Consider the following 24,733-nt stretch of genomic DNA (forward strand, 5'->3'; position numbering starts at 1 on the left):
TTTTTGTATTTTTTTTAGTAGACATGGGGTTTTGCCATGTTGGCCAGGCTGGTCTCCAACTCCTGACCTCAGGCGATCTGCCCACCTCAGCCACCCAAAGTGCTGGGATTACAAGCTTGAGCCACCGTGCCTGGCCAAGTTGTGTGCATTTTTATATAACTATTTTGGCAATGTGAAAGGTAGGGATATATAATTAGTAATTTCTTCATTTTCATTATACTATTTCAAGATTTATTACTGAATTTTACAGAAAATAGGAATTCTTTTCTTTGATATTTTAAGATATAAAAAAATTGTGACGCCTTTATTTTTGTGGCTTGTTAGCTGGTTCTGAAGACAGTTAGAAAATAAGAGTTATTGGCCAGATGTGGTAGCTCATGCCTGTTTTCCCAGCAGTTTGGGAGGCTGAGGCAGGTGGATCACCTGACATCAGGAGTTCGAGACCAGCCTGGCCAACATGTTGAAACCCCATCTCTACTAAAAATATGAAAAATTGACTGGGCGTGGTGGCACGCTCCTGTAATCCCTGCTACTCAGGAGGCTGAGGCAGGAGAATCGCTTGAACCCAGGAGGCAGAGGTTGCAGTGAGCCAAGATCGCACCACTGCACTCCATCCTGGTGACAGCGAGACTCCATCTCAAAAAAAAAAAAAAAAAAAAGTTATCAAAATATTGCAATAGGAGTTTTACTAAAATAAGTGTAATTCTCCAGTATGATTTATTCAGAGGATAGCACTTCAAGTTCTGGCATATTTGTTTAAAATAAGTGTCTTTACTTAAAACTGTATCTTGTGTTTAATATGGATTAATATTAATACATTAATGTTTCGATATTTACAGGACTGCATTTTTTATGGTTTTGTTTCAAAAGCCATTTTCTTCTGGGAAAACTATTACCAAACACCAGGTAAGATTTTTGCAGAATCTTTTATTCCTAGCAGCTTCTCATTTAGTGGGCCAGGAGGCAATGCTTATTTTTTATAATGGGTATGTAATGAATGATTTAAGTATGCCACAGAACAATTTTAGAGTTAACTTGCTCTTGTCTTTTCAGAATGGAGACTTTAAATCATAAAGTACTAAGATCATGGAATGTTTTTAAAAAAACAAGAGGGTAAAAAAAATTATAAAGCATTCATGTAATTGTTTTCTTCAGTACACACTTCTTATTCTGAAAGATTTACAAATTGGACATGAAAGCATGCCCAAGAGCCTAGTACAAATGTCACTGGAAAGCTGACAAAGCATAGGGGTTAAGCGTGAGATTTCTGAAGTCAGACAAAGTCATGTTCTGTCTGTCCTCCTTACTGACCCTTTGGGCAAGTTACTTGATTTCTCTCTACCTTAATTTGCTCACTGTAAAATGGAGATAATAGTAACTTCCTAACAGAACTGTGAGGAAGAAATGAATTAATACCTATGAAGTTCTTAGAATGATGCCTCATCATCATTGTGACAATGTGACACCCTCATGATCATTGTCACTGTTCTCTTTAGGCAGCTGTGAGTCAAACTAGAAATGTCCTACATTTTGCATAATCATCTCACATCATCACTTCTTTGGGCAGCAGTTATACCATAGTACATGTTTGCTTTATGCCATGACTTACAAACCTGTGTCATAATTTTTTTATTAGATGAATTTAAGGATTTCTGTTTCAGAGACCAAGAACATTTTTTTAAATAGGATTAATAGTCTAAACCCCATTTTAACTTTTTTCTCTCCTTTCAGATAATTGGATCACTAAAAATTCCTGGTAGAAAAGAATTTAACAAAAAGTTAAATGATCCTAGGAAACTAGTGAGAAACTGAGAAATCGTAAAATTATACTCTGAAGAAAAAGATTTCAAAATCTACCAGCAGACAGGAATATAGATAATGGAAAACAGAATACTGTCCTTTTTAATTTTTCTGTTTTTGAGAAAGAGTCTTGCTCCATCACCCAGGCTGCAGTGCTGGTGACACGATCTCAGCTCAGTGCAACTTCTGCCTCCCAGGTTCAAGCGATTCTCCTGCCTCAGCCTCCTGAGTAGCTGGGATTACAGGCACCCGCCACCACACCCAGCTCATTTTTGTATTTTTAGTAGAGATGGGGCTTCATTCACCATATTGGCCAACCTGGTCTTGAACTCCTGACCTCAGGTGATCTGCCCTCCTCAGCCTCACAAAGTGCTAGGATTACAGGCATGAGCCACAGCACCCAGCCCAGAATACTGTCTTGGAAATCTAGACTTAGTCAAGGGATCTTATGTTTTCTATTTAATTTCAAAATACGTAATTATTTCACCTTTAAAATATTTATTATTATCTTTCTGTATTTTATTTAAAATTTGGATATATAGCAAAATATATGTGACTGAAATTTTTAATTTTTTTGTTTCCATTTATAGTGGATCAAAATATTTAAACATGCAGTTGCTGGGTGTATTATTTCACTCTTGTGGTTTTTTGGCCTCACTCTTTGTGGACCACTAAGGTAAGTTAAAATGCATATTTTGAATGTGTGTTTGTATTTCTTCATTTTGAATATTATTTTTGTTCCACTGTGTTTTATGTCAAATATTTATCTGTATAAATGTGTCTAGCACTTTTATAGCATCAGAGAGAATTCAACATATAGAACAAACCTGTTTAGTTTCTGGGCTAGTTCTTTGGTGAATACCATTAATATATTTATTCATGATTTGTCATAGATATTTTACTAGTTAGAATTCCAAGTTTCAGAAAATTTTTAGCATAAATGGCTTTTTAATCATTTATTTGTGATCCCTGTTAACAACTTAGAAGCTATAATAAAAGGTCTGAAGTGGCAAATAAAATTAGCCAATAAGGAGAACAAAATCTCTAAAAGCACTCATTTTTTACACAATTTTGCAAATACTCTCATAAGTAAATGTCTCAGAAGTAGTATATCAATTATCAGATTAAATGCATGGTGGATAAAGTAAACTACTCCCATTTCATATTTCCCTAGATCTATATAGCTTAGTCTTTTTCTGCAAGTGGACTGGTTTAAGGAGGAAATGCTTAGGGACCATTGATAGGAATTGTATCATGCAGCTGTGTATGAGTATGCTTTTAACATTTCCCCATCTGTAAAGGATTTTACTTAGTGAATAAGTGTAAGAAAAAATGCCTTGCCGTGAGAATGAGAGGTAAGGAGTGAAATGGAGAATGTTCTTGGCCAGCACTGTGGCTCACGCCTGTAATGCTAGCACTTTGGGAGGCCAAGGGGTGGATCATTTGAAGTTAGGAGTTGGAGATCACCCTAGCCAACATAGCAAAACCCCGCCTTTATTAAAAAATATACAAAAATTAGCCAGAAATCACTTGAACTCAGGAGGCGAAGGTTGCAGTGAGCCGAGATCACGCCACTGCACTGCAGCCTGGGCAACAGAACAAGACTCCGTCTCAAAAAAAAAAAAAAAGAATGTTCTAAAGCAGAGATCCCCCACCCCCTGGCTACAGACCAGTATGGGTTCGTAACCCATTAGGAACCAGGCCACAGAGCAGGAGCAAGCTTTACTGCGTGAGCTCTACCTCCTGTCAGATCAGCAATGGCATTAGATTCTCATAGGAGCACGAACCCTATTGTGAACTGTGTGTGCATGGGAGGGATCTAGGTTGCATGCTCCTTATGAGAATCTAATGTCTGATGATCTGAGGTGGAACAGTTTCGTCCTGAAACAGCCCCCCACCACTGCTGTCTGGAAAAATTGTCTTCCAGGAAACCAGACCCTGGTGCCAAAGAGGTTGGGGATCTCACTCAGAATAGTGGGGTAGACAGAGTGGAAAGTGAAGGGTGAGAAATGTGGAAATGCTTTGTGAAAAGTCCTTTCCCCTCTCATGGCCAATAGAATAGCTTTTGGATTGGGATCCCTTTGACTTGTTTGTCATGTACTTTGTCAGATGCAGAGTAAGTATAATTGGAAATGTCATATCTCTAGCCACAGTAGCAGCTGCAGCGTGGAGGGGTGAGAAAGCTAGCTGAATTTCCTAGCTTGGGAAGAGGTTTTTCACCTTATGCTTGAATATGATTGAATATGATTGAGTGCTGCTATTGCTTATCATCTGCAGTATTTTAAATTTGTTATTCATGAAATTATGTTTTGGTTCCTGTGTTACTATATCACTGTCCTTTTGTGTTACAATAAGGAGGGAAAGGGGAAGTACTTATATTTTTACTTGGTTCCCTATTTAGTCATCTAGCTCCTGACCTTATCACTACCAACACTGCCCTCTCATTCTTCTACTAAAACCATCATGCAGTTTCTCAATTGCAAAAATTTTAATCCCAGCACTTTGGGAGGCCGAGGTGGGCAGATTGCTTTAGCCCAGAAGTTCGAGACCAGCCTGGACAACATGGCAAAATCCCATCTCTACAAAAAATTAGCCAGGCATAGTGCTGCGTGCCTGTAATCCCAGCTACCTAGAAAGCTGAGGTGGAAGAGATCACTTGACCTCAGGAGGTAGAAGCTTAACCTTAGCATACTTTACTCTTTTGTAAAAACAGCTTAAAACATAAACGCATTGTACAACTGTACAAAAATATTTTCTTTCTTTATATCCTTATTCTATAAGCTTTTTTCTGTTTTTAATTTTTTTTCAACTTTTTTTTTTTTTCGGAGACAGGATCTTGCTCTGTCGTTCAGGCTAGAGTATATGGCACAATCTTGGCTCACTGCAACCTCCATCTCCTTGGCTCAAGGGATCCTCCCACCTCAGCCTCACCAGTAGCTGGGACTACAGGTGCCTACCACCACACCTGGATAACTTTTGTATCTTTTTTGATAGAGAGCAGGTTTTGCCATGTTGCCCAGGCTGGTCTCAAACTCCTAGGCTCAAGGATCCACCCTTCTCAACCTCCCAAAGTGCTGGGATTACAGGCATGAGCCACTGCTTCTGGCACTTTTTTGTTAAAAACTAAGACACACACGCATTAGCCTATACCTACACAGGGTCAGGATTATCAATATTACTGTCTTCCACCTCCACATCTTGTCCCACTAGAAAGTTTTCAGGGGTAGTAACATGCAAGGAATTGTCATCTCATATGATAACAATGCCTTCTTCTGGGATACCTCCTGAAGGACCTGCCTGAAGCTATTTTACAGTTAACTTTTTTTTTTGTTTTTGACACCACTATTTGAAGTCAAAGGATATAGTTACCTTTATTTTTAACAAGCAAAAGTACATTCTAAAATAATTAAAGGTATACTATAGTAAATACATTAACCAATAGCATAGTCATTTATTATCATTATCAAGTCTTATGTTCTGTATATAATTGTAGGTACTGTATTATATGACTGGCAGTACAGTAGGCTTGTTTACACCAGCATCACCAGAAACACGAGTAATGCATTAATGCTAGGTGACTGGAATTTTTCAGCTCCATTATAATCTTATGGGACCACCATCGTATATATGTGGTCTATCATTGACCAAAATAATGTTATGCGGCACATGGGTATATGTTGCCTGTACCTTTTTTTTTGGAGATGGAGTCTTGCTCTGTCACCAGGCTGGTGTGCAGCAGCCCCATCTTGGCTTACTGCAACCCCTTCCTCCCAAGTTCAAGTGATTCTCCTGCCTCAGCCTCCCGAGTAGCTGGGATTACAGGCGCGTGCCACCATGCCCAGCCAATTTTTGTATTTTTGGTAGAGACGGGGTTTCACCATGTTGGCCAGAGTGGTCTCGATCTCTTGACCTCATGATCCGCCTGCCTTGGCCTCCCAAAGTGCTGGGATTATAGGTGTGAGCCACCGTACCCAGCCACATTGCCTGTATTTTTTGGCTTACTGCAAACATTGCTGGTATGAGCAACCTTGTGTTACCTGATACATACCTATACAAGAATAAGAAATCTGTATGACGTAATTCTATGAGTGGTATGATTGGGTATTTGTAGCTTCAATCTTTCTAAGGTAGATAATGCCAAACTATTTTCTAAAGCAGTTGTACCTATTTATTTTTCTTATGTTTTGTGAAATCAAGGGGAAATGTTTTTCTTTCTCTAACTCTAGTTGAATTCATGCATCTTGATAAAGATAAATTACATTTCATGAATGATAATGTTTTATTTTTGTAGGACTTTGCTGCTATTTGAACACAGTGATATTGTTGTCATTTCACTACTCAGTGTTTTGTTCACCAGTTCTGGAGGAGGACCAGCAAAGGTAGAATTTTCCATTATCAGTTACTTGGAAATGGAAAGTATGTATGTCATATATTATCCAAAGGAATAAAATCTTATCTTTCACCATGTAAAAGAATGCAGGGAGGCTGAGCGCAATGGCTCACGCCTGTAATCCCAACACTGTGGGAGGCTGAGGCGGGCGGATTACATGAGGTCAGGAGCTTGAGACCAGCCTAGCCAACATGGCGAAATCCCGTCTCTACTAAAAATGTAAAAATTAGCTGGGCATGGTGGTGGGCACCTGTAATCCCAGCTACTCTGGAGGCTGAGGCATGAGAATTGCTTGAACCTGGGAGGCAGAGGTTACAGTGAGCTGAGATCACACCACTGTACTCCAACCTGGATGATAGAGTGAGACTCAGCCTCAAAAAAAAAAAAAAAATCCTGGGGCTTTTTCCGCTAGTTTTACATTTTTACAATTTTTTTTGTTTTTGAAGAATTCTGTAAGTTTACAAAAATAGATATTTGTGAAAATATAATCCATAGTTGGAGAAATTTCTGAACATGAAAACAGTGGAAAATGATTCTGAAATGATTATAGATTCCTAGGAAGTTGCTAAAATAGTACATAGAGGACCCTCACCCTTCATTTAGTTTCCCCAAAGGTAACTTCTTAACCAACTAAAGTACACTATCAAAACCAGTCAATTAGACCTAGTATTTCATATCACAATAGGGTGACTATGATCAATAATAATTTAGTCGTACATTTAAAATAACTAAAAGAGTATAATTGAATTATTTGTAACACAAAGGCTAAATGCTTGAGGGGATGGATACCCTGTTTTACATGATGTGATTATACACATTACATGCCTGTATCAAAACATCTCGTGTACCCCATAAATACGTATACCTACTATGTGCCCACAAAAATTAAAATCAAAAATTAAAAAAAAAACAAAAACAGGAAATTGACATTGGTGCAATCCGTAGACCTTACTCAGATTTTACCAATTTTACATACGATCATGTGTGTGTATGTATGTATGTATGTATGTATGCATGTAGGTCTATGAAATTTTGTCATATGTGTAGATTTGTGTAACCATCATTACAAGATATACAACTGATGCATCACCACAGTGATCTCTTTCATGTTGTACTCATGCACCTTTCCCCCAAACCCCCTACTGATTCTTAACCCCATAAATCATTTTTGAAAAATAACTAAAAACTTGTTAAATTTAAATTATGATGAACATTTATCCAACATTTTGCCACCTAAGCACTCCTATTCATCCTAAGTGATTCAAGTATTATCCTTTTGTTAAATGAGTTACCAATCTACAGTTCCAAACTGTTAGAACTATATAGTGTTTCTATTTTACCAAATTAAACACTTCCTTGCTGGGTCCGACTTGCAGACCCTGGCTGAATGACAAATGCACTCAGACACAGGTATTTAGTGAAGGAGTGGGCTAGGGAACCAGGCCACTTACAGACCCTAAGGAGGGTGCTGTAAAGAGTCAGCAGCTGCGGCATTTATTCAGTATAGATTTAATGACAAAGGCCTTGAATCAACACACTTTGTGGGTAAATAACATTGTTGACCCCCTACATAGAGAGCAGTCTTGAGTGCACATGATCAAAGGTCGGCTTTAGGACAACATGAGTAAACGAGCTATTTAGATAAACTCCTCTACATTCCCTTGTATCTACGCCTTAAGCTTTTAGGCTTCTGATAAGAGAATCTGGCTGCCTTCAGCCAAAATATCCTTCAAAACTTGCAAAACCCCCCGGCCTTCCAAGAAGGTTTGCTTCTGTTCCTATAATTTCTCCCACCACCGTGACCGATCTCCCACACTTCCTGTGCATGGTGCATTTTCCTAGACATAAAGGAAAGGCTACATAAAGACAAACAAGGTATAATAGTCCCTATTGTGAAAGGGACTTTCAAGCAAAGTAATGGAGGGAGATGAATGAAGTAATGAAGTGAACAAAGTAACATGCCAAGTAGAGCAGAGTAAAAGAATACTCCGCCTGTAGATTTCAAACTGGGTCATTAGTATTAAAGCATGGGCCACTATTTAATCCTTCCCCCTCACAGAGTACTCCAAAATAAATTTCAAGTGGATTGAAGAGCTTTGTGAGTTTACAAAATAAACATTTGTAAAAACATAGAATAAAATACATAGATGGAGAAAATTCTGAGCGTAAAAGCAGTGGAAGAAATCACAAAGGGAAAACTCAGTATATTTGGCTTCGTAATGATTATAAACTTAACATATAACAGAAATCAGTGTGTATACGAAAAACTAACAACAAAAATTGCCAGAAATAAGTTTTACATTTCTTTCAAAGTATAAATCACCCATTTCAGTTTAAAAAATGCTTAAGATCCTTGGCAGGAAATCAGCAAAAAACTGGGAATGACAACTCACAAAAGAAATAAAAATCACTTGAAAACATTTAAAAAAAAGTTTTCCTCCTTAAGTAACTAGAAATGAGAGTGTTCTCATTAGTGTGAGAAATGAATCAGGGCATCAGTCCAGGACTTGATGATTGTTTTTTTCTTTTTTTTTTTTTTTTTGAGATGCATTCTCACTGGGTTGCCCAGGCTGGAGTGCAATGGCACCATCTTGGCTCAGTGCAACCTCCACCTCCCAGGTTCAAGCAATTCTTCTGCCTCAGCCTCCCGAGTAGCTGAGATTACAGGCACATGCCACTACACTCCGCTAATTTTTGTATTTTTAATAGAGACAAGGTTTCACTATGTTGGCCAGGCTGGTGTTGAACTCCTGACCTTGTGGTCTGCCCACCTTGGCCTCCCAAAGTGCTGAGATTACAGATGTGAACCACCACACCTGGTCTTTTTTTTCTTTCTTTTTTTTTTTTTTTTAAACAGAGTTTCACTCTGTCACCCAGGCTGGCGTGCAGTGGCACGATCTCAGCTCACTGCAACCTCTGCTGCCCAGGTTCAAGCAATTCTCCTGCCTCAGCCTCCTGAGTAGCTGGAATTACAGGTACCTGCCACCGCGCCTGGCTAATTTTTGTACTTTTAGTAGAGACGGGGTTTCACCATATTGGTCAGGCTGGTGTTGAACTCCTGACCTCGTGATCCACCCACCTCGGCCTCCCAAAGTGCTGGGATTACAGGCATGAGCCAGTGCGCCCAGCCTCTTTCTCTTAATTATGAGACTGAAGCATTACAAAATTCTCAGTTGCCTTCTTTGTTAACAAAAAGATTAAGTTACATTCTCTGTATTTGATTGTTGTTGATGTTGCCATATCCTAACTCAGTGAAAACTTAAGAAATTTAAAAGTACGTGGTTTTTCTTATGTGGAGTGTACTGAATTTTGTTGTAATACCACACTAACAGAGAATTTATCCATTATAGTGGTAATCATATAATGAATAGAAGAGTATCCTCACTTTGCATTGTAAACTTTAATAGAAGTATTGTATTATACGTCCATTATAGGTATATATAATACACTTAATGTATCTATATATAGTAGGTATTCTACAAGTATATGTGTCATACAAAACGTTATACCTGTAAATCTGTAAATATAGAATGTATAGTAATGCTATTTAGCCAGGCACAGTGGCTCATGCCTGTAATCCTAGGACTTCGGGAGACCGAGGCGGGTGGATCATGAGGTCAAGAGATCAAGACCACCCTGACCAACATGGTGAAACCCCGTCTGTACTAAAAATGCAAAAATTAGCCAAGCGTGGTGATGTGCACCTGTAATCCAGCTACTCAGGGGGCTGAGGCAGGAGAATCACTTGAACCCAGGAGATGGAAGTTTCAGTGAGCCGAGATCGCACCATTGCACTCCAGCCTGGGCAACAGAGTGAGACTCTTCTCAAAAAAAAGGAATGTATAGTAATGCTATTTAGATTGCTCTTGAAGCTACCATTCTGAAATATTTACATAAACTAAGCTAATATATCCTTTCTATAATTTTCTTTTATGAAAACCTTTTTCCTCAGCCTGGACAACATGGCTAGACCTGGTCTCTACAAATAAAAAATTAACCAGGCATGGTGGCACAGGCCTGTGGTCCCAGCTGTTTGGTAGGCTGAGGCAAGAGGATCACTTGAGCCCAGGAATTGGAGGCTGCAGTGAGCTGTGTTCACGCCACTGTACTCCAGCCTGGGCGACAGCGAGATCTGTCTGAAAAAAAAAAAAAATTTCCCTGGAATGAGAACATAAATTTTAAGTTTATCAGCTTTTTAAGTACTTTATACTTTACTAGATCTTAGAAATGACTTTGCTGGTTTTACCGTGCCCTCTGGATTATTTTTCTCTAGAGGAGTAGTATCTAGAATATTCTCTATTCCTTGCATATTGTAGAGTAAAGTAAGTTCCTACCAGTTATTCTTTAGCTACTTGGGCTTTTCAACCAGAAGTAAAGTTGCATTTAGGAAGGTTGATTCTGTAAACAGTAACAATTTGTGCATAGTAATATGCCTAGCCATGTTAGCAAAGAGGTAATCAGTGTTATCATTAGTTTATATCTCTTTGATACCTTACTGCTAATACTGTAAGCTTATATAAGAGCTTTAATGTCAGATGTTTTTTTAGTTTTTTAATGCATTTTTGTAAATGCTTACTTGAGAAAATGTTTTTCTTTAGTATTTATGTAGTTAACAGTCTTAAAAATCAACCCTTGAAAAAGTCATCCTTGATGTTATTTTCTTTATTTTCAGACAAGGGGAGCTGCTTTTTTCATTATTGCTGTGATCTGTTTATTGCTTTTTGACAATGATGATCTCATGGCTAAAATGGCTGAACACCGTATCCTTTTGGAATAGATCAGAGTTGTTTCAAGTCTTGTGGAAAACTAGAAGCCTGGAACAATGGAAAAAGAAAGGATGAGTGAATTAAACTGATCAATGATGAATGAAACTTTCATAGATTAATGTAGATATTCTAAATCAGTATTCAAATAATGAACAAACTCATTATAAGTTAAATATTTTATAGCATCTTTATATCACCTACAGTACCCTAAATTTTCAGAAATGTAGGGACATTGAAAGAATATTTTGGAATGTCCTGGTGCTGGAAAACAAAAAAAGGTGATTTGCCACTCAACATGTTTGCTCCCTTATAATTTAACAATTAAAAGGCTCATAAATGAAAAACCTTTGGTATCTTCTTGCCTGAAAGAAAAAGTCCAAATTCCCTTACCTAATATTCATTGTCTTGCTCTAAATTATTATCTCTAGCTCAGCCCCAACTCTTCTCTTATGGAAACCCAACTTTCTAGTCAAATATATCTACTCATTTTACTCTACAAACATGCCTTTTTTTCTATTTTCTATTCACACATCCTTACCCACTCCATCCAGCAGAACTCCAAGCACCAGTTTTTAATTCTTCTATTACTGATACTCACTGCCCTAAAACTTATTAGTAAACTAATAATAATTTTGTTTGTTACAGTGAGGGAGAAGAGTATGACTTTGGAAAAGCTCCAGGTTGCTTGTGATACAACCTCTATTCCCCACCCTCTTTTGCTTGCCACTTACTTTGCTAAGACTTATATGGTCAGTGACTTAGAAGACAGATTTAGGACTCATTTTACATGTCAGTCTTAAAGGGCAACCTTAATTCCACTGGACAGGAGTGGTCCAGGGAGATTCCTTGCTCTTGTACCTTTGTCGTACTTAAAGTATGTACGCAATATGTCTTTTAGAGGTTAACTACTAACATCTGGCAAGTTTATCTTAAGCACTATTGTAATTGTTTGGAGACAACAAAAGAAATACAGGCATTCCAATTTATAAATGAGGTCCTGGAATTAAATGTTAGATTGTTTTATTTTGTTTTGTTTTTAAGTGAAACATGTTATTGAAAGTAATTAGGTTTAGGCCAGGCGTGGTGGCTCACGCCTATAATCCCAGCACTTTGGGAGGCCGAGGCGGGCGGATCATGAGGTCAGGAGATCAAGACCATCCTGGCTAACGTGGTGAAACCCTGTCTGTACCAAAAATACAAAAAATTAGCTGGGCGTAGTGGCGGGCGCCTGTAGTCCCAGCTAGTCGGGAGGCTGAGGCAGGAGAATGGTGTGAACCCGGGAGGCGGAGCTTGCAGTGAGCCGAGATCGTGCCACTGCATTCCAGCCTGGGTGACAAAGCGAGACTCCGTCTCAGAAAAAAAAAAAAAAAAGAAAGTAATTAGGTTTGGGGCCTCCAGATCAGTCTATATGCAATCCAAAATAATGTAACTAAAATTTCAGGAGAACTTCAGGTGTCAAAGAGTGACTTTTTGGAATTTTTTTCCTTTACTTCAACTCACTTAGCTGAAGGACATCATGACAGTGCTCTAACTCATATGCTTTACACAGCCATTGCCTTCTTAGGTGTGGCAGATCACAAGGTATGATTTCTTTGTTCCTAACAGGATCAAAAGATTCTGAAAAGTTGTAGCAACTATAACTAAAAAGGTACATTTAAAATAAATTATCACCTGGGCCCAGTGGCTTACGCCTGAAATCCCAGCACTTTGGGAGGCCGAGGCAGGTGGATCACCTGAGGTCGGGAGTTCAAGACCAACCTGACCGACATAGAAAAACCCCATCTCTACTAAAAATACAAAAGTAGCCGGGCATGGTGGCACATGCTTGTAATCCCAGCTCCTCAGGAGGCTGAGGCAGGAGAATCACTTGAACCCGGGAGGCCAAGGTTGCAGTGAGCCAAGGTCACGCCATTGCACTCCAGCCTGGGCAACAAAAGCGAAACTCTGTCTCAAAAAAAAAAATAAAATAAAATAATTATCAGTAATTTATAACATTGCCTGCCATTTAAGTAGTTAAGTAATTGAGTATATGGGAAAAATATACTAGTTCTGTTTCTTTAAATATTATGTTAGCGTGGTGTGGTGGTGTGTGCCAGTAATCCCAGCTACTTGGGAGGCTGAGACAGGAGGATCTCTTTAATCACAGGAGTTTGAGGCTGCAGTGAGCTGTGAATATGCCACTATACTTCAGCCTGGGTGACAGAGCAAGACCCTGTCTCTGGGGAAAAAAAAAAAAAAATCATGTATTTAACAATTGACTATTGAACTGTGTGTGTGTCTAATGAGACTTACCTAATTTTACTCACAGGGTGGAGTATTATTGCTAGTACTGGCTTTGTGCTGTAAAGTTGGTTTTCATACAGCTTCCAGAAAGCTCGCTATCGACGTTGGTGGAGCTAAACGTCTTCAAGCTTTATCTCATCTTGTTTCTATGCTTCTCTTGTGCCCATGGGTAATTGTTCTTTCTGTGACAACTGAGGTAAGATAAGAGCAAGAATTTATTGGTATTAAATTGCTAGTAAAATGAATTGCTATTAAATTTTTAGTTCACTATATTCAATAAATTATATTTTAATTTGAGGTTGAAAGTGGCTTAAATTGTCTTTACTTTTTCTTTGTTGTTTTTTTAAAAAAAATTGGAGTTAATTTTATTGTTTATAGAAAATACAAATCAAATGCTGTTACATTTACATATCCCTCACATTCCTGTGGCCCAAAGGAATCATTTGAAGAAGCAGCAATTAACCATGTGTTAGGCTTAAAGATTGTGTGTTGCCTAGTGTTTATCGAATGATTATACAATAGTGCTTTTGTTTTTTAAAACTTTGGAGAATACTGAGAAAATGTACCAATATCTTATAGCTTTTGTATGTTGGCATATTATGAATCATATTGAATCATGCGATTTTTATTTTTTTTAAAGATTAACAGAAACATCTTGTAAGATGCGAACTTTATACATGTATAGTCTTGACAATTCTTTTTTTTAATTTCTAGAGTAAAGTCGATTCTTGGTTTTCTCTCATTATGCCTTTTGCAACGGTTATCTTTTTTGTCATGATCCTGGATTTCTATGTGGATTCCATTTGTTCAGTCAAAATGGAAGTTTCCAAATGTGCTCGTTACGGATCCTTTCCCATTTTTATTAGTGCTCTCCTTTTTGGAAATTTTTGGACGCATCCAATAACAGACCAGCTTCGGGCTATGAACAAAGCAGCACACCAGGAGAGCACTGAACACGTCCTGTCTGGAGGAGTGGTAGTGAGTGCTATATTCTTCATTTTGTGTAAGCATTTTCCCCCTTGTTTTTATTTTAACAAATTTCTATTTATGGATTTTGATGGTCACATCTTTTATTTAATTTGGGAAATTCTTCAGTGCTTGCATGTAGTGCTGACAGTTACTGTGCTGGTTTTGGTAGCTTAAACTTCTAAAATTTAAACAATATTTTTTTTTCTCTTTGTAGCTGCCAACATCTTATCATCTCCCTCTAAGAGAGGACAAAAAGGTACCCTTATTGGATATTCTCCTGAAGGAACACCTCTTTATAACTTCATGGGTGATGCTTTTCAGCATAGCTCTCAATCGATCCCTAGGTTTATTAAGGAATCACTAAAACAAATTCTTGAGGAGAGTGACTCTAGGCAGATCTTTTACTTCTTGTGCTTGAATCTGGTAAGATTTGTAAATGTTAATTGGCATATCCTAAAAGCATAATATTTTAATTTTGACAATTCAGGTATAAGTTTAGTACTTCCCAAATTTCTGGTAATAAGATGGGCTAAAATTTAAATTTTTTCTGAGTATAATAGTAAGATTACGAGATCATATTCGGACTACTTAGGCAATCCTTAAGGCATGTGCCACCATGCCCAGCCACTTAAGCAAACAATTTGTGAAGCATTTTAGATGCATTGATTTAGTATGTTCCTTCAAATCAATAAATATAGTAGCATTTAAAGAGTTCTAATAACTTACAGGATCTCACTGTTAGCAATCAGTGGTATAAATCACCTATTGCTAACATTTTATAACCTAGTTTATTATTTTTTATAGACATATAAACAAAACCATTTTTAAATAGTTTGTAAAATGGATTTATCTTAGTTTTTTACAATTTAATAGTTTGTAAAATGGATTTATCTTAGTTTTTTACAATTGGTGTGAAATAGGGTTTCTAATGTAAGTGGCAGTTAAATAACTAAACAATTATAGCAGATCTTCAAGTAAATTTGGATAATTGAGGGTTAAAGTCCTCCTAATTGAAACATAGTTCCCAACATACCCCTCCCCTTTTTTTTGTAACATTTTTAGCTTTTTACCTTTGTGGAATTATTCTACGGCGTGCTGACCAACAGTCTGGGCCTGATCTCAGATGGATTCCACATGCTGTTTGACTGCTCTGCTTTAGTCATGGGACTTTTTGCTGCCCTGATGAGTAGGTGGAAAGCCACTCGGATTTTCTCCTATGGGTACGTACATCGACTATCGAGGTGGTATTTCTTAAGTGCAAATTCCATCTTAAGGAACAGAATTATATTACTTATATTACTTTTAATACAAATAATTTCCAAATCTTCATTTTTAAAAAATGTGAAGTAAATAAGGGGATGTGAATTGGGCATTTGATAAATACTGAATGGAATTAAGCTCAAAGATTATGCTCCCTTGGCCAAGCACGGTGGCTCACACCTGTAATCCTAGCACTTTGGGAGGCCAAGGCAGGCGGATCACCTGAGGTCAGGAGTTCGAGACCAGCCTGGCCAACGTGGTGAAACCTCATCTCTACTAAAAATACAAAAATTAGCCGAGTATGGTGGCACGCACCTGTAGCCCCAGCTACTGGGGAGGCTGAGGCAGGAGAATCGCTTGAACCCAGAAGGCAGAGGTTGCAGTGAGCCGAGATCACGCCACTGCACTCCAGCCTGGGCAATGGAGTGATACTACGTCTCAAAAAAAAAAAAAGAGAGGGCCGGGTGCGGTGGCTCACGCCTGTAATCCCAGCACTTTGGGAGGCCGAGGCAGGTGGATCACAGGGTCAGGAGATCGAGACCATCCTGGCTAACATGGTGAAACCCCGTCTCTACTAAAAATACAAGAAAAATTAGCCGGGCGTGGTGGCGGGCACCTGTAGTCCCAGCTACTCGGGAGGCTGAGGCAGGAGAATGGTGTGAATCCGGGAGGCGAAGCTTGCAGTGAGCCAAGATTGTGCGACTGCACTCCAGCCTGGGCGACAGAGGGAGACTCCGTCTCAAAAAAAACAAACAAAAAAAAGAGTAAAAAGGGACTTTGATGAATATATAACATTTTAACATATATATACATACGTATATATATGTATATATATGTATATATACGTGTGTGTGTGTGTATATATATATATATATATATGAAGGACCTTCCAGGCATTAATATGATATTTAAAATATTGCTAATTTTCTAATATTATTAATTACTTAGTAGTATGAAAATTTGGACTTGTTTCCTCATTTATAAAGTTTATACTTTAAAAAATTTGTCATTTTCCTTTTCTGAAAAATGTTCTATGTTTTTAGGTATGGCCGAATAGAAATTCTGTCTGGATTTATTAATGGACTTTTTCTAATAGTAATAGCATTTTTTGTGTTTATGGAGTCAGTGGCTAGACTGATTGATCCTCCAGAATTAGACACTCACATGTTAACAGTAAGTCTTTTTATTTTCCTGTTTGAATTTCTAGTCATACTTACGTAGTTTTTTCTGTCCTAAAGTTTAACTGTTTGCAGTTATTGCTCTAAGAAGGTTTTATTTTATTTTTTACTTATATCAACATAACTTCCTATCTTGCTGTTTACATTTATACTGCTCCCTCTTAGAAATTCTCTTTTTTTTTTTTTTGAGACAGAGTCTCTTGTTTTCCAGGCTGGAGTGCAGTGGCACGATCTCAGCTCACTGCAGCCTCCACCTCCCAGGCTCAAGCGATTCTCGTGCCTCAGCCTCCCGAGTAGCTGGGATTACAGGCCTGTGCCACTACACCCAGCTGATTTTTGTATATTTTGTAGAGATAGAGTTTCACCATGTTGGCCAGGCTGGTCTCAAACTACTGACCTCAAGCAATCCTCCCACCTTGGCATCCCAAAGTGCTGGGATTACAGGCATGAGCCACTGTGCCCGGCCAGCTATAGCAACTTTTAATGTTCTCCCTGTACCACCAAAGCTTTACATGTGCTGTTTCTTGTAGTTGGCATGTCCTTTCCTTACTTCTGCCCTTTGGACTCCATCAAGATTTTGCTTATGTGAAATACTTTTTTTCTTTTCCTTTTTTTTCCAAGCGATTCTCCTGTCTCAGCCTCCCAAGTAGCTGGGACTACAGGCACCTGCCACCACGCCTGGCTAATTTTTGGAAATACTTTGTTTTAATCCCCCTCTTCTCTCCACAAAGTTTGTTAGATTCCTTTTCTCAGTATTCTCATTATGTTTTGTGCATTCTTCTTTTAGCAACATTGAGTTGCAGTTGTTTAATTTGTCATTCTTCCACAATTAAGATATGTAAGTATCTTCAGGACCTGAATTATGTATTATTAACTCTTAAATTCAGTTCTAGCACCTGGCTTGTCGTAGGAAATCAGTTGTTAAGTGACAAAAAGCAGCTCTGGATCTTGCTGGTGGAAGCATACATGAGTAAAATTTTTCTAGAATACAGTTTGGAAAAACAGACTTTTTTGGATTTTTAAGTTCTTGTATCCTTTGACATTTAATATTTATCATACAGAAACATTCACACAAACATATAAAAGTACATGACTCTGACCGGGTGCAGTGGCTCACGCCTGTAATCCCAGCACTTTGGGAGGCCGAGGTGGTTGGATCACCTGAGGTCAGGAGTTTGAGACCAGTCTGGTCAACATAGTGAAACCCCATCTCTACTAAAAATACAAAAATTAGCCGGGCATGATGGCACACACCTGTAATCCCAGCTAGTTGGGAGGCTGAGGCAGGAGAATCACTTCAACCACGAGGCAGAGGCTTCAGTGAGCCCAGGTTGCGCCACTGTACTCCAGCCTGGGTGACAGAGACTCTGCCTCAAAAAAAAAGAAAAAAAAAAAGTAGTACATGATTCATTGTACCCTTATTTATAATAGTGAAAAAATGGAAACAATTCACTGTCCGCCAGTGAAAAAAGTAAATAAATTTGTTATCTATGTAATAGAATACTATGGAGGTACTGAAAAGAATGAGATGTGTCTGTATATACTGGCATGAAAATATTTACAAGATGTACTAGTGAAAAACAAATTGCAGGCCATGCATGGTGGTGGGCGCCTGTAATCCCAGCTGCTTGCGTGGCTGAGGCAGGAGAATCGCTTGAACCTGGGAGGCGGAGGTTGCAATAAGCCGAGATCATGCCACTGCACTCCAGCCTGGGCGACAGAGCGAAACTGTCTCAAAATGAAAAAAAAAAAAAAAAAATTGTAAAATAGTATTATGATGACATTGTTGGTTTTAAAGGGTGTTATGTGTATGTATGTTAGTACATAGATGGAAAATACACCATTTTAAGCGTGAGTAACCCTTGGTGGTAGAATTATAGGGGACTTTCATCTTCTACATTTTTATTTTCCTGATAAAATACACAATGATGAAGTATTTTTCAGTAGGGGAGAAGGAGTACTTATGAGATGATGGAGTCTCTGTAAGCAGTACTTGGTTTCACTCAAAGTCATTAACCATCTACAAGCTTATAAACCCTAATGAAATTTTAAAATCTGGAGTCAATCGGTCCGAATCAGGAAGAAGTAAATAACCTCCCTACACATTTAATAAAGTAAATCTCTTACTACTTTTGAAAAGTAATTAAAAGTATTTGTCCTTCTCATATTTATATTTTTCTTTTATAAAACAAATGGATTGCTTTAAATTATAGATGTAGGCAAATTAACACCCTGAGCTACTACTATTCAAGATTATTTTGTAAAAGCAGATAATCAAGGATAAGTAACTTTGTTTATCCTTTGGAGTGTTATTGTGGCACCATTAAATTAAAGTAATTTCATTCACTTTGCTAAGAAAACAATGAGAGGCCAGGCATAGTGGCTTATGCCTGTAATCCCATAATCCCAACACTTTTGGAGGCCAAGGCGGGAAGATCGCTTGAGCCCAGGAGTTTGAGGACAGCCTGGGCAACATAGACCCTGTCTCTACCAAAGAAAAAAATTTGTTTTTAATTTAAATAAATGAGAGATTACTATTGTATGTATGCTTTTTCATTATACTTGTTTTACTTTGGAAAATTTTACTATGTTTAAGACATAATAAGACCATATTTGGAATCTGCTCATTAATAAATTATAATTGTTGGCATATAAACTGTTCAAATTTACCTAGTAATATAAACAAGATTTCAGGTACAATGTATGCTTGCCCTAGTAAGCAGTACTTTCAAACTCTTAAATAAACAAAACTTTGCATCATTTATTTATACATAAACCATAAACCAAGTACATACCATTCTTAATTGAAATAAGTCCAAATTCTTCTACTTACCAATTCTGCTTGATATTTGAAAGTTAAAATGTTTCTTCTAAAATGTTCTAAAATTCACATTTTTAAAATTTTGGACTTACTGAAACTTAGTAAGGTTTTACTGTGAATACTTTCAAAACTGTAAACAGAAAAACATATATAGCTATATAATAACTTTTAAATAACAAGTCTATTTTTAAATTACTAATTTAAAGGTTTTTTTTTCTCCCTTTTGCTAGCCAGTCTCAGTTGGAGGGCTGATAGTAAACCTTATTGGTATCTGTGCCTTTAGCCATGCCCATAGCCATGCCCATGGAGCCTCTCAAGGAAGCTGTCACTCATCTGATCACAGCCATTCACATCATATGCATGGACACAGTGACCATGGGCATGGTCACAGCCACGGATCTGCGGGCAGAGGCATGAATGCTAACATGAGGGGTGAGTCCTTGCAAAATATTATCCTACTTTTCAACTCTGTTCTAAATCGACCCTCTGTGTTTATTTGTATTAAGTTTTGGGCTTCTGGTATGATCTGATTTTTAAAAAGCAATCTGTGACTAAAAGAAAGGTGTGAAGCTATCACTATAGAAAATACTCTTACCTGAATACACATAAAATTAAATACTATTCAGCCTTTAAAAAGAGGGACATTCTGGCTGGGAGTGTGGTGGTTCACGCCTGTTAATCCCAGCAATTTGGGAGGCTGAGGCGGGAGTACCACCTGAGGACAGGAGTTCAAGACCGGCCTGGCCAATATGGTGAAACCCTGTCTCTACTAAAAATACAAAAATTAGCCGGACATGGTGGCAGGTGCTTGTAATCCCCAGCTACTCAGGAGGCCGAGGCAGGAAAATCGCTTACAGGTGTAAGCCACTGTGCCTGGCCATCACAGAAAATTTTTTAAAAAGAAAATGAGGCTGGGCACAGTGGCTTACATCTGTAATCCTAGCACTTTGGGAGGCCAGGGTGGGTGGATCACCTGAGGTTGGGAATTCGAGACCAGTCTCTCCAACATGGTGAAACCCTGTCTCTACTAAAAATACATAACTTAGCCAGGTGTGGCAGCAGGCGCCTGTAGTCTCAGCTACTCAAGAGGCTGAGATACAAGAATCGCTTGAACCTGGGAGATGGAGGTTGCAGTGAGCCTAGATTACGCCACTTTACTCCAGCCTGGGCAACAGAGTGAGACTGTATCTAAAAAAAAAAAAGAAAATGAAAATATATTTGTTCTTAAATGTTAGTTTTTAAATGATTATAATTATAGAGTCCTTTTCATAGTGACAGCTGAATAGATATTAGTTGCAAGGTAAACACAGTGTGCTATTATGAACCTTCATTACAAAAAGGAAATTCTTACTCCTTTTTTAGAAATTTTTATTGCACTATAAAAAAATGGAGGAAGTACTAATCATTTATTATACTGAATTGTTTATTCTGATTGCTTAATATAAGTAATGTGGGTAATGTCAAAACTTGCCTCAAGTATGATTTTTGGGAAGCCTTTCCAGACAAAGTACACCATAAAATTCAGCATGCTGTGTCATGAGTGCCCATGTCCTTATATTTTTACCACTGTATTCTGAATTCCTTGAGGGCAGTGACCATGTTTTAGGCATTTTGAAGTACTAGCCAGTAGCAAAGTATGTGGTGCACAGTAGGTATCCAGTAATATTGGTAGAATGTATTAAAAAACTACATTAGATGTGCCTTAATTTTTAATGTCCTTATGTATTTTATTTGTAGGTGTATTTCTACATGTTTTGGCAGATACACTTGGCAGCATTGGTGTGATTGTATCCACAATTCTTATAGAGCAGTTTGGATGGTTCATCGCTGACCCACTCTGTTCTCTTTTTATTGCTATATTAATATTTCTCAGTGTTGTTCCACTGATTAAAGATGCCTGCCAGGTTCTACTCCTGAGATTGCCACCAGAATATGAAAAAGAACTACATATTGCTTTAGAAAAGGTACTGTATGTAATTTCTTCACTACTTTCTTCCTTGAAAATCACACTTTTGAAGTCTTTGCTGGAAATAAAACAGACAACCAAATAAATAATAAAACAAAAAGAGGCCAAAAAAGAAATAGAAAGTAGCATTTAAAATTTAATAAGTTGACCTAACAAGAAATATGCAAGATATAAATGAGAAAAATACAGTTTTACGTAAAGGACATAAAACAGTGACCGAATAGATGGATGAGATTTTCTTGGATGAGAAGACTCTTTATTATAATGATGTTGATTTTATTTTATTTAGATTTCAATTTAGTTGCCTTCGTTGGATATTTTTGTTTATGGTTTGTGATGTTCTAAAATTATTTGGAACTTACTTGGAAGAGTTACTGCTTGAGAATAAGAAAACATACATAAACTTATAGAATTAATTAATAGGATCCTACTTTGCAATTATAAAGTAACAGAATTAAGTGATAAAACTAACAGGTTGGATCGAGACCATCCTCGCTAACAAGGTGAAACCCCGTCTCTACGAAAAATACAAAAAATTAGCTGGGTGTGGCAGCAGGCGCCTGTAGTCCCAGCTACTCAGGAGGCTGAGGCAGGAGAATGGCGTGAACCTGGGAGGCGGAGCTTGCAGTGAGCCGAGACCACGCCACTGCACTCCAGCCTGGGTGACAGAGCGAGACTCTGTCTCAAAAAAAAAAACTAACAGTTTGGTCCTTGCACAAGACTAAAGACATAAATCAACTTTTAAAACAATAATAAGTTCCCATTCTTGTGACCTGGGATTGTTTCCTGGACAGTGTGAAAAAAAAAAAAGGGTAATAATAATAATAGGTTGTCTGTAACAGAAGAAATAATAAAAAATGAAAATAAATAAAGAATTATGGTATGTAGCATAAAAGAAGAAATAAAAATAGGTTCTCCAGAAACAGACCCAGGAGTTTATCGAATTCAGTATATAGCAAAGATGGTATTTTAGATCACTGGGGAGAAATAGTTGACCTAAATAACCAGCTTTCAGTTAATTACTTCTTTACTTGATGGGGAAAAAAAGCTATATCTCTATACCATATTATATAAAAATAAATTTCCAGTGGATTAAATATGTAAATGACCAAAAAATTATGAAACTACTAAATAGAAAAATATTTTTGTTTGTTTTTTGAGACGGAGTCTTGCTCTGTTGCCAGGCTGGAGTGGAGGGGCACAATCCCAGCTCACTGCAACCTCCGCCTCCCAGGTTCAAACGATTCTCCTGCCTCAGCCTCCCAAGTTGCTGGGATTACAGGCCTACCACACCCAGCTAATTTTTGTATTTTAGTAGAGACGGGGTTTTGCCATGTTGGCCAGGCTGGTCTTGAACTCCTGACCTCAAGCTATCCACCCACCTTGGCCTCCCAAAGTGCTGGGATTACAGGTGTGAGCCACTGCACCCGGCCAGAAAAATATTTTTATAATCACAAAGGTAGGGAAAGACTTTTTAATATACTTGAAACCAGAAGCCAAAAAGGGAGGATAAAATTTACAAATTTGACCAGTTGAAAATTGCCGGTTGGTGGAAGATTTCATTAACAAATATAAAACATAAAAGGCAGACCAGGAAAAAACATTTGCAGCACATATAAACAGGCAAAGGCTTACTGTCCATCATCCTCTAAGTCAAGAAAAAGACAATCTTAGCTGTGCATGGTGGCTCATGCCTGTAATCCAGCACTTTGGGAGGCTGAGGTGGGCAGATCAGTTGAGGCCAGGAGTTCAAGGTCAGCCTGGCCAACATGGTGAAAGCCCATCTCTACTAAAAATACAAAAATTAGGGTCAGGCGCGGTGGCTCACGCCTGTAATCCCAGCACTTTGGGAGGCTGAGGCGGGCAGATCACGAAGTCAGGCAATCGAGACCATCCTGGCTAACATGGTGAAACCCCATCTCTACTAAAAATATAAAAAATTAGCCAAGCGTGGTGGCGGGCACCTGTAATCCAAGCTACTCGGGAGGCTGAGTCAGTAGAATCGCTTGAACCCAGGAGGTCGGGGTTGCAGTGAGCTGAGATCACGCCATTGCACTTCAGCCTGGGCAACAGAGTGAGTATCCGTCGTTCCCCACAAAAAAAAAATTAGGCCGGGCGCGGTGGCTCAGGCCTGTAATCCCAGCACTTTGGGAGGCCAAGGCTGGCAGATCACAAGGTCAGGAGATTGAGACCATCCTGGCTAACACTGTGAAACCCCGTCTCTACTAAAAAAATACAAAAAATTAGCCAGGCACGGTGGTGGGCACCTGTAGTCCCAGCTCCTCGGGAGGCTGAGGCAGGAGAATGGCGTGAACCTGGGAGGCGGAGCTTGCAGTGAGCCATGAACCTGGGAGGCAGAGCTTGCAGTGAGCCGAGATGGCGCCACTGCACTCCAGCCCGGGCCACAGAGCAAGACTCCGTCTCAAAAAAAAAAAAAAAAAATTAGCTGGGTATAGTAGTAGCGCACACCTGTAATCCCAGCTACCTGAGTGGCTGAAGCATGAGAATCACTTAAACCCAGGAGGCAGAGGTGCAGTGAGCCAAAAATCACACCACTGTACTCCAGCCTGGGTGACAGAGCAAGACTGTCTCAAAGGAAAAAACAGTCATGTAGAAAAATAAGATGAGAATATAAACCAGCAATTCCTAGAAATAAACAAATATAAAATAGACTCTCTTTCACCTTGTGGTTTACTACATCATATTAAAGTAATTGGGATCTGCTGATGAAAAGATGGCATCTTGAATATTTAAGTTCTATCATCTTAACCCATTGTTTTCATAAATAAAATTAGTAAAGTTCTCTCACCTCATAGTTAGTGGATAGTAGTACATCATGGGGTTTTTTTAAGTTTTTGTTTGTTTTGTTTTTAAATAGAGCTGAGGTTTCTCCATGTTGCCCAGGCTGGTCTTGAAATCCTGAGCTCAAGCCTCGGCCTTCCAAAGTGCAGGATTATGGGCGTGAGCCACCGCGCCTGGCCTAAAGTATTTTTTATTTCAATAACAATATATGTCCGTTGCAGGCCAGGCGCGGTGGCTCACACCTGTAATCCCAACACTTTGGGAGGCCAAGGCGGGTGGATCATAAGGTCAGGAGTTTGAGACCAGCCTGGTCAATATGGTGAAACCCCATCTCTACTAAAACTACAAAAAATACAAAAATTAGCTGGGCGTGGTGGCACGTGCCTGTAGTCCCAGCTGTTCAGGAGGCTGAGGCAGAAGAACCGCTTGAACCCAGGAGGCAGAGGTTGCAGTGAGCCGAGATCACACCACTGCACTCCAGCCTGGGCAACAGAGTGA

At 38.6% G+C, this 24,733-nt stretch overlaps 1 protein-coding gene across 4 annotated transcripts in view; it reads left to right on the top strand.

Annotated features, from left to right (window-relative positions):
- The window catches only part of SLC30A5 (solute carrier family 30 member 5), a 38,609-nt gene that overhangs the window by 11,354 nt on the left and 2,522 nt on the right, over window positions 1–24,733 (top strand). For 2 of the 4 annotated variants that reach the window (XM_032144801.2, XM_058434025.1), the window contains 12 exons: window positions 840–906; window positions 2,391–2,476; window positions 6,092–6,179; window positions 10,863–10,950; window positions 12,461–12,537; window positions 13,265–13,435; window positions 13,954–14,242; window positions 14,423–14,631; window positions 15,271–15,428; window positions 16,512–16,641; window positions 19,698–19,899; window positions 21,205–21,431. In XM_032144801.2, the coding sequence (XP_032000692.1) occupies window positions 840–906; window positions 2,391–2,476; window positions 6,092–6,179; window positions 10,863–10,950; window positions 12,461–12,537; window positions 13,265–13,435; window positions 13,954–14,242; window positions 14,423–14,631; window positions 15,271–15,428; window positions 16,512–16,641; window positions 19,698–19,899; window positions 21,205–21,431 (1,792 nt within the window). Of the gene's footprint in view, window positions 1–839; window positions 907–1,731; window positions 2,477–6,091; window positions 6,180–10,862; window positions 10,951–12,460; window positions 12,538–13,264; window positions 13,436–13,953; window positions 14,243–14,422; window positions 14,632–15,270; window positions 15,429–16,511; window positions 16,642–19,697; window positions 19,900–21,204; window positions 21,432–24,733 lie in introns of those variants that run through there. The other 2 variants (XM_032144802.2, XM_032144803.2) reach the window with 1 other exon arrangement.

Source organism: Hylobates moloch, unplaced genomic scaffold (assembly GCF_009828535.3).
Source record: "Hylobates moloch isolate HMO894 unplaced genomic scaffold, HMol_V3 SCAFFOLD_23, whole genome shotgun sequence".
NCBI classification, from domain to species: Eukaryota; Metazoa; Chordata; class Mammalia; order Primates; family Hylobatidae; genus Hylobates; species Hylobates moloch.